The 11,028-nt window shown below is 42.7% G+C and overlaps 1 protein-coding gene across 1 annotated transcript; it reads right to left on the minus strand.

The window, feature by feature from the left end:
• Positions 1-1,397: 1,397 nt before the first annotated feature.
• Positions 1,398-6,384, minus strand: LOC102212404 (transmembrane protein 200C). Its single transcript, XM_005729062.1, has 2 exons — positions 6,274-6,384; positions 1,398-3,703 (listed from the first exon to the last, which is right to left on the minus strand). The coding sequence occupies exon 2, from the start codon at positions 3,668-3,670 to the stop codon at positions 2,117-2,119; it is 1,554 nt and encodes a 517-aa protein (XP_005729119.1). The 5' UTR covers positions 3,671-3,703; positions 6,274-6,384; the 3' UTR covers positions 1,398-2,116.
• Between the last annotated feature and the right edge of the window lie 4,644 nt (positions 6,385-11,028).

The raw sequence follows: 11,028 nt of genomic DNA on the forward strand, positions 1-11,028 counted from the left end.
AGAGGTGAAACATCTTCAAGCAACTTAAAGAAGTCCAGACGCTTTTCTTTGCAAGCTCCTATGACTACGATGACCTGGATGACTGAGAACCTTCACAGACATATTCTTTAAGTATACTTAAGGAATTGTTCTCCAGGCTTGTTGAAGGACTGTTGGTTGACATTTGATCCCACACTGCTTCAGTAATGTTGAGGTCCGGGCTTTGGGGAGGCCAATGCATGACTGATAGTGTTCACTCATGCTTTTACTGCAGTGGCAGTGTGTTTGGATCATCATTATGCTGAAAAAACAAAAAACAAAGCCGTTGCTAATCGGACACTTGACAGATGGTATTGCATGGTAGATTCAAAATCGGATGGCACTTTTATGAACGACCTTCATAAGCCCCGGAGAACTGTTGCTCAAGATCTCTTAAAAAAATACAAGAAAGCATTTTAGAAGCAAAATGTGAAGAAAGGGGCCTGGCTCTATAATGCGCAGCACTGTATACACAGTGAAGTGGCAGTGGTGCAATATGTATTTACAACAGTACAGGGCATGCATTTATCTCATATAAGTAACTATATTAAAAAAAAATATAGGGCTGGCTATAGAGTAAGTCTATTGTATTTTATGTGCACAACTTAAAGGTGTATCTATAACTGCAGTGAGGTTAAAAAGTACAATAGTACAGTAGCAGATTATGATGTCATGTAGACATATGATAAACTCTATGTATAAATTGCCACAAAACAGGAGTATTGATGCACTTAGGATAACTGAATACTACCTGTTTGGGTTGTTGTTTTTTTTGGTGCTAATCATACAAGTTGTATGGAAAAATCTGTTTAAGTAAATGGAGAAACAGTAATAAATGCACCTGCTTGCATACAAGGGATTGTTGAATGATTAGCATCTATCTGCCAGATCTCAGCTGAACATGATTTTCAAGGGATTTTTTTTTAGCATTTTGAGGCCTTATTTGACAATACAGTAGAAGAGATCGTGCGGAAATGACACACAGGAAACTATCTGATCTAGACTTGTGCTCAGACCCCTATACAGCAGCCTTTGACCTCCGGGTCACCTGCTCAACCAGGTGAGTTATTGGGCACTGACAGTTATGACAGTCACTATTATCAATAAACGCCCATTTTATTTTTCCCTGTTTATTTTTTCACCCATTTGAGCAGATACTCAGCTGTTAACTTCCCTTTGTAATAGTGAAGACAATTATTAAGAAGACTGTTGTAAAGGTCACTTATAGGTCACTGGTCTCGGTTCAGCTGGCAGAAATAATAAAACATCAATACCACTGCAGTGTTTCCCAGTAATGAGAAGTACGGCTAAAGTCCAGGAAAAAAAAATCCATACAGTCTCCACGTTTGCCACACAATCAATCATAGTCCGACTTCCAGTTTTTTAATCCTTTTAATTTTTCTTAACGCAAGTGAAACTATTTGGAGCAAACAAGCCATTTTGCATTCGTGGCATTTAATCTAATATCACACAAAGACATCTATTAGACCCAATGGAGGTGTTACAGTCAAATTTATTAAACCATGAATGTTTCATATAAACAAGTGTGTGCACATAGGGAAGACCTTGTCCTCAAGGTCCCGATCCTAAGCCAGACATCTACCTGAGATTCAGTTCAGTTCACCTATTCACGTGGTATTCACATAACAATGCAGAGAAGCAAATCTAGACTATTTAAATATCTGCGGCATATGTTAATGCTACAGTACGACATGTTGGACAGTAGTTCAGAGTGAAAGTTTTGGCAATTCTACAAGCTACAATGTTTGCCTTACTCTTATACAAAAGAAAAAAAACCCTCATCTGATCAAATTTTCTTTTCTTTTTTTTTTTACAAACCATCTCTAAATCTCCTTACAAGTCTTTAGTATTGCTCTTGCTACATTGAAAAAATAGAAAAATTACATCTGAATTTTGAACTGTTGGTCTGGTGTATTTATAAAGAGTCTTGCTCTTGAGTATTCATGGCTATGTTTCAATAGTCCTTAGTTGCTTACTCTCCGTGTTTCCTTTCCTCTCTAATGGCCAGCTTCACCCATTAGCAATCACATAAGAGGGTGCGAAGCAAATAACAAGACATCAAAGAGTTTTAAGAGGCCTAGGATTCTCCAGAGGTGCTCGGTGTCGCCAAATTGTCCTGTCCCTGAGCTTCTTCCTCCGCCGCTGCTGCGTCCATTGCTACTTCCTGTTTAGGGGACACCAAAGAAGTGTCTGCGTCGGGGGCTTCGAAGGATTCACCCCCCAGGTCATTCAGTTTTATGTAGCCCTTGCTGTTGGAGTGCTCCAGACGGGGGTAGCTGAACCGCCTGGCTCTGTCACCTTGACGGCACCCAGACACAGACAAGCTGCAGCGGCGTGCTGGCCTGGGCTGATCCGTGAGAGAGTTGAGCGACAGCCGTGAACCCATTGCCCTGGCAACAGGAGATGGCGGAAACAGCTGAGGCCTCTGCGGTTGACGCTGAGCCTGCGGCACCCCCTCTTGGATACCTGTGTCGGTGTCCTCGTGGCTCCGGTGAGGAGGAGGAGAGTCCACGATCGAAGCCTCCTTCTGCTTACCGTACATCACGTCTCTCTGGCTGCTGCTGCTGCTGGCCTGTCCCTCCTCACTTATGTTTTCAGCAGCAGCTTCTATAACAACCTCCTCCTTTGAGCATCCCTCTGCCTCTGCTTTCTCCCCCACCTCACAGTTGTTCAGTTTGATTACTGGCAGGGTAAAAGCGTTCACAGAAGAGGTGACGATGGAGGTGGTCTCCCATTGTCGGGGCTGAGGTGCCTGCTCACTGCTATTGCTGTAGTCTTTATAGATGCTATAGACAGTCTCTGTGAAGGTCTGCACATCTTTGGACAAGCTACGAGGCCTGCTGACCAATGAGGAGCGTCTGAATACCTCCTCGCCATCTACCTCACCTTTGAAAGTGATTCCAGTGGAGGGCCAGGAACTGCGAGTAAGCATCCCACTTGTTGGGAATGTACCCGACGGCCCTTCTGCACTCTTTGACTGGGTGTAATTCACCATGCCGTTCAGAGGTGAGTACTCCTTTGATCGTATGCTGTGCAGATCTATCACTGTGGAGTAGATATCCCTCAGGTTTATGATTTTAGTTTTCTTGTCTCGGTTTTCATGGAGGACGGCGTTAGCACAAATGAAGAGAAAGATACCAATTCCCATCACAAGTGGTCCGAAGACTTTCAGGTTGTCTGAATACAAATAGTTATCCAGGAAGTCACAGAAAAAGCCACAGTGACGGGACGGGCTGGAAACACTGGTGTTAGAATGAGTCTGGTTGAACAGATTTGATTGGCCAGAGGAAGGCTCACCACGGGTCAGGTTGGAGGTAATCTGAGGACTTTTGGAATAGCTCATCCTGCTGGTGTGAAATCCCCCGGTTCTGCGGCGCTCCTGATATTCCTGCTGGTTCTGGCTGGGCCAGTAGCCCAGTACAGCCATGGAAATCCCAACCATAAGAACTATAATTCCAACAGCGGCCACCAAACCAGCAGGGGAGCAGAGATTGAGTTTGCCCTTCACCACCACCACATCGTTTTTCTTCTTTTTCTTGGATTTCCTCTTCCGTTTGTTCTCCGCTCGGTTTTTCGATCGGAGCGAATCCTGGCGCCTGTTCATGCGCAGCAGGCCACCCGTGGCTATCATGGTGGCGACTACACCACAGGCTTGTCACTCAGTCTGTGAGAACACAAAACAAAAGAGAGAGAAGATAAGCCTGAGGAGAGAGCAGAGAGGACGTTTACTGCATACTGCATACTACTACAAGTCAGATCTCGGTAAGCTCAAACGATAAGAGTCTTAGCATTTATCTAGTTTCACTCTAAAAAAATAAAAATGCTAACATGTGAAGGTTAGTTTACAAGAAAGGTGTAAAGCATGGGGAGAAGTTAATTCTTTGGTGAGCTTTAGAGAACCTGGCAGAGGGATTTCATTACTACTGGGTACAATGAAGTTGCCTGTTTCAAAACTTTTGCTCAAGCTGTGTATCTGCTGTACAGACATGTTTTTATTTTTCATCAAATTCTCGTCAAGAATTTCTTTAAGGTGTAAAAAAATATCAGAGGTGGAATACTAGTAAGATATTAGCAACAAAATCTGCCCAAGGAGGACCTAAAGGAGGGCCATGGCTAATTTTCATGGTCTGCCAGTGATTTAATCCAGCCCTGAATCTCAGATTACGCAACAGGTTTATTTAGCCTGCTTCTTTGCACTAATCCGACTAAAGGCAGAGGCAAATATTAGTCATCAGAAGGAGTCTAAATAAAAGATAGTATACATCTGCTGCTGCTGGATCTACAAATCTGAAGACGTAAGCAAAAGACAGACAAAAACCCAAGTTGACAGCGTAGAACAAGAAGTGCTTGTTATCTATATTCAGCTGTGCCGGTGCGATATCAGCCTATGAAAATGTAATGTGTCCAGACAGGAGGCCAGCAGGCATGTTCTCTCCACCTCACTCTGTTTTTCTTGCTCTCCTTCTCTTTCTCTGCCTCTCATTTCTTCCACCAATCTCTCCCATAAAACACTATCCCTTCCTGCTTTCCACCCAAATCCATTTCGTCATCAACCAGTGCAGCTGTGCTTCAACATGACTGCATCCACACACACACACACCACATCACAAAGGCAAATATGAGCTATTAGCCATGTCTTTACACAGCAACACAGCCATGTAGGATGTTTAAATTTGTTTGGGGTTTTTACGATTATGCAACGCAGACCAGCCACTGCTGACTGATCGTAGAAGCTCTGGTTCAAAGGGCAACGAAGCCACCAACACTTATCATGATTACAGACATCTGCTGATGCGCACCAACCACATGTGGTGAATAACAATCAGAGGATAAGAATGATTAATTAGACAGATTCTAGCCCCTGTCTGATTGTGTCTATAGCTAGATATTTAATTTTATAAATCACGCCTGACTGTGTAAGACTTAGACCTTGGGTTCGTGAATAACTTATTCATGACACTCCTTCCATTTAATAAGACGTTTTCAAAAGCTGTCGTGGGACAAAATAATAATCACGATGGCCTTCGAAATCCCTTTATAATTCAAGTTATTACATGCTGTTCCAACGAAAGTAGAGCACGGACCTCTGCACCTGAGCTTCAGCAAACATCACACAGGTACTCAGCTGCTGTTTATAGCGACTTTCAGTGTATATCACATCCAATAACCACTCAAAATACGTCCTGGGCGAGAGCAACTCAACCTGCACTAAAACCGATAAGGCGTAGGCGGTACTCTCTCTATGTTTGGGGAGAGAAGGGCAGCGGTAACGTGGACCAAAAGTGGGTGTGGACAAGTCGGATTTTGTCTCTGTCTGCGGTGCTGAACAGGAAGCTGCCAACCCGTCGGTTCGCCCCCGCCCCCCCAAAAAAGACCCCCCCCCAGCTCGTGTGGCAAAACGGAGACCAGGGTGGTCTTAACGCTCAGTCCGTCTGAGCTGCGGGGGCGCATTTTTCGCGCAATGTTGCGTGAGTAATCGGCTGTTGACATTAGGGCGCATCTGTTTCCCTTCTGTTGTAAAAAATCCCGTGAAGCAAACACGAGCTGCCGTGGAGCTGGGGGTGCCGTGAAAATGCCCAGAACCACGACGCACGCTTCTCGCTCCAACACAAAGCCAAATACGGTATTGGAGGAGGAGGGGGTCTCACAAGGTGCAGACAGATGACAAACATCCATATTTCTTCCACGGCCCTGACGAAGCTCGTGGTTTCATAACTGAAACTACAATTCAGAGTTGTGCCGTAAATAAAAATAAATATAGCAAGCAATGCCTTCGGCTCTCCCTGCTTTGCCTTCACAACTTATGCGAAATCGGTATCTATTGGCAACACCACGGCCATAAAAAAGTTCAGCGGCATGAGCCGATCCGCATTTGAAATGGTGCTCTATTTACACATTTTTATCTGTCGTGCATTTGAAAGAGGAGGCGTGCTATCAGGAAGACCAATCGAAATATTTATATATGTATAAAAAGCAGCATCATAAATGAAAGTAAACGGACTCCAGTGCCCAGTGCTCTGAGTTTACCGCCTTCCTGACATCAAAAACTCATGTCGACTTACTCGATTTTCACAAATACTACCAACCTAAACGAGGCGGTCGCAGAATTAAACCACTTCACAAACCTCGTTCTACCTCGACACCGGGAATCAGACCCGCTTCATAAGCGCGAAAAATAGCCCGCCTGATAAAAACCGCAGATTAAATAAAATCGTAAATCAGCGCGTCTCTCACCAGAAATTGTAGCTTGGCAATCAAACATCTTCAAAGGCGCACTCCTCGTTCAGCTGTACATGTCGTGGTGCGCCACTTTGGTGCCAAGGCTGGAAGAGTGGTACCCAGTTGAACGCAGATTCACAATAGACCGGCAGGGGCGGGCCAACCGCATTTCCATTGGTGGTGATTATTGAGTAACGAGAAAGGGGAGAGCTGTTATCATACTGCAAACACCTCCAGATTTTTCAGGATTTCTTACCTCTATAGAAACACAAAGATTGTGCACCATGAGACTTTCCTTGATTTATGTATTTGCACTGTTGTTTGGGGAGTTTGATGACAATTGCAACTTGTCATCCAGGCTTTTCATTTGCATGTGGTTAAACAAGCAGAAATACCATGCATGAGTGAATTACTATACTATGGGTTTAAAACTGCACATAGTGGAGTTGAAGTCCACATTTAAATACACCAAATGCATCATCTATCATTTGGTTTTCTATCCTTACCTTCCCCCCAGTTGGGTTAGATTGCTATAATTGCTTATATGCTGTGTCTTTGTGTTTAACAAAATTAAATATGACAGAGTCCAGATGTGTTTTAGTGATGTGAGACTGGAGACAGAGGCAGCAGCTCTACACTGGCCAGAGGAAGCACACATAACAAAGCTCAGCTCTGATGCTCCAGAGAGTTGGCTGCAAATTTATGACCCAGAAATGTGTTTTGTTTATGGCATAAATTAGAGGAAAGGAACAGAGAAAAAACTCTAGCGTGCATGCCGCAGTCAGAGTCGAAATATACAGAGACATGGTAAATAATCCGACGGGGTTTTAAAGAGCTGTCTTTAATCCCCAGTGTTGACTGGTGCACTGTAGGTCTGTAGGTCTGGAACAGATTTCTGTATAGCTCTAAGCTTGTGTGGTATAGTAAGACACAGTGACACAACAGACGTTTCAGTGTTTCTGACAGAGACTTAAAATCCTGCTACTGCAAACAAACATTCCAAAATATGATGTTCCATGAAAATAAGTCAACAGATAGTGATGCAAAAGAATCAGCACAGATCGTGTCTTAACATGATTTATTGAATATTTGATTGAATATAAGTTGTGTGTCTGTTATTTTTAAGGGCAAGTGAAAGCATCTCTTGTCTTGATGTGGTTACACTTTTAATTCAGTCACTTTAAGCAGCTTTTGAAAGCAGCTTGGTGCAAAAAAAAAAAAAGGAAATACTTACCTCCTGCATCTCTTAATCGTTGATGTTCTAAATATACATCTGGAAATATAACTTTTAAAGATAGCAACAGATGCAATCCAAAGCACTGCAGTCAACACACTTATTCACATCATTATCTGCACATCAATTCTCTAGTACGATCTCATTTTCAAGAGATTACAACCCCCTTCAACAACACTTCATTCCAATCAGTAATCAGCCTGAGATCACACTCTCAGATTCACAAGTTTAGCCTGACACTTTTCTCTATTTTTTGATTGCACTGTATTTCAAAGGGGTTTTTTTTCTCTTCTTGCTGTTTATCAGTACAGGCGAGATAGGAAATGCAGGGAATTCAAATAAAGTTTGGGCTCACTCTGCTGTCTCAAATAGAGGATGGGATGGGATCCACTATCAGCGCCTTCAATCTATGTGTTCCACGCCAAAGATGTATTCCACTGTAACACAAGGAAAAAGAGCAGACTGCAGACTTTTGTAGAAACTTCTACTTAAAAAAATCTGCAGACTTCCCAACTTTCCCTAATGACTATGCCCTTGCATACTTAATCATTTATTATCAAGACTTCCCCAGGTAATTAAATTCACCTACAGCACAGTGATAAATTACAGCTGGTTTTCACTACATATGGAAAGAAATGAAGGAATATGAAAAAGTAAAAAGTAAAAAGATGGGATGGAAAGAGCGATATAGAGCTTTCGCTATGTTTTAGTCTTCTAATACTGGGTCTTCCATCAGCAGTAATTCAATAATTCAATTTATTCCTCAGTGATCATATCATGTCTGTCACGGTTATTTAAAACACCAGCCTCCGGTCCTGCTCGCTATGAATGATGTGCCCTGCATATACAGTTCTATTCAAGCCCTAACAAATCTGCTTCTATAGAACATTCTGATCCTTATCCAAAAACAAAAAACAAAAAACCCCACATCATCTCTCACATATCGAAGTATCTCCACAGAGCGGCTCTCATATACTGTAGTGTCAAAAATAGCTCCAGCGCTTCTGCAACTGAAACATAACCAGCTTTGTTACTGTATCTGCACAGCCACAGCACAGAAGAAGACATTCACTTTGTCCTTTGGCTCCATTTCCTCATCCAACATTCTTTTTGAGTGTAATATGCCGGCTAACAGCTAAAAGATCTGTCTGAAGCAGTTTCAGGAGCTGCGGGGCGTTCAGTTCATTTCTTTCTTAGCTTGGTCTCATAAGTTAATTGGGAATGTAGGAACTTGGAATGTGGGCGCAGCAAGAGATCAGCTGCCCCCAGGAAATGCTGCCACAATTACACCTGAAGTTAGGAGTCAGTTCAAAAGATCAGGTCATGCCACATTTCTAGCTCTTAGAGGTGATGACCAAGAGTGATGATGGTTCATCAGTTAAGCTGATTTTTTTCTGATCTGAGCTCTCAGTGATTAAAGGATAAAGGATTTTTTTATTCAAATCAAATCCAATCAAAACAAAAGGCAACAATGTTTAGGGCTCACATCCCTAACCAGTGCCCACTGGCCTGTACAAAAATATATTCAGAATAAGAACACGAATTATATTTTTTAATTCTTTGAAAAATAATCTCCTTAAACCGTTGGGCACTGACCTTTAGAAAACATTACTCATACTAAAATTAAGGGGCCTATTTTCAGCTGCAGGTGAATACACAATTGACTCTCTAAAAATAGCTACAAAAGCAGAGGGGTGAGTGGTGGACACAAAACAAATTACATTGCCCATGTTCATTATAACAAACAAACCCCCAGCAACAATGTGCTTCATAGATGTTTTTAACTAGTTTAGCTACATTCGTGGAGCTCTAAGTTATTAGAATATTGCCACATAATCAATAGTTGTTAGCAGCATCTATATATTTTGTGGGTTTTGCCATTTTTTTGTTATTTCCAAGAAAATATGAAATATCCTCAGACTTATCGTTTGACTAGATTATCTGTTAGAATGAATCCACCAAGCTCCCCAATTGCTGCAGGTATATAAACAGGGTCAAAAAGCTGAATTTCTACTCTTTACCAAAACCCATTGCAATGAAAGCTTAACTCCAGACGCATCAATCTCTTGGCCCATAGAGCCACTATGTTCATTATCTTCCACAACATGGGAATGTTGGGCCTCCTCATAAATCACACCAAAGTTTCCCAGAGTAACCATCTTCGGCACCACTACTCAGGTGCTGTTGGGAGAAGACCTCCATTTGATGAATGACCATTTGGGTCCATGTGCAGATTGTGGTTGTGGCTAATGAGATGCATGACAGCGCTAAGACTGATACAGGTCATGGAGACATATGGGCATTTCGGGTCCGTCCGGTTCTATGTTCAGCAGCCATGCGTCACTGACATCATGCAGCACGCTGGAAATGGAGCAAGACGCCCAGTCATCGCAGGAAGAGAGACCAATAAATTGATGAGGAAGTATCAGGAGAGGGTGTGAATAGAGAGCAGCAGGTGAATGCTTGCTCCCAGCAGGTAGCTGGTTCCCACTGGTGGCCCTGTTTCATTTCCACATAGTGTAAATGGCTGATTAATAGGTGAGCAAGGACCCAGGACTCGGATAGAGGCCAATATTAGCTCACATATCATCAGCTTGTAACACTAATGGGAATTCATGGGTATAATATGGACCCAGTGTCTTTTGCAAGATAAAACAGACCCAGATACAAAACTCGGACAACTTTTAAGTTTGAACTGAGTTGTACCAAAGTTTTTCAAAAAGTAAATGCATATATTGAGCCCTAGTTTATGCACAACTTTCTCTGAATATGATTATCAGTTGGGCAACAAAACAGAATTGTGCCGAGTATGCATTACCTAAAGAAAAGGCAGTAATTACAATCCTGAACATCAAAAAGCTGTGCAATTCCTAAACTGCAGGATCATGAACCCTGTAGGCTGAACAACTACAAAAGAAGCTGTTTTTCCATGCAGTGTTTGCCTTCATGGCCACATTTTGCAGGGGAGCGAGGCTGTTGCGCAATCTGGACTAATTCTCGGGGCTTGGAAGACGCGAGCTTCATAAGATCAGTGAGGAAGCCTTCTTTGATCTCCCATCCTAGATAATATAGGTCATCTCTTCAGGGAGAAACAACAAAAACCAAAATGAGGCGGAAAACACCATTCAAGTCACTGTGGAACACGAAGCAAGCAGCGCCTCAAATGAGGACCACAACATCGCCCGGCAGACCTATTTTTAGGGTCTTGATCTTTGGCATTTTTAACACAACAGTCCATCAGCCTGTGTGCTGACGAGAGAAAGAGGAATTTCTGAAATGTGAAATATTGCATCTGTCATTTTCTATTCTGCTGCCTGTATGTGGAGCCTGTTCAGACTGGGTATCCATGGCAACCGTTTCATAATGCCTCGCAAAACACCTTAGAAGAGGTTCCTTTTTATCTAGGCTGGAGGGCTGGGACAGAGGCAACAGAGAATCAAATGAGAGGGCAAAAGTGATAGCTGACAGGCTGTACACAGCATATTCTTCAGCTGACATTTTTAGAAGTCGCCCCCTCAAAATGGGATGGGGAGATA

The sequence above is a fragment of the Pundamilia nyererei genome, unplaced genomic scaffold (genome assembly GCF_000239375.1).
Source record: "Pundamilia nyererei isolate P.nyererei 1_Seehausen unplaced genomic scaffold, PunNye1.0 scaffold00031, whole genome shotgun sequence".
Classification (NCBI taxonomy): Eukaryota; Metazoa; Chordata; class Actinopteri; order Cichliformes; family Cichlidae; genus Pundamilia; species Pundamilia nyererei.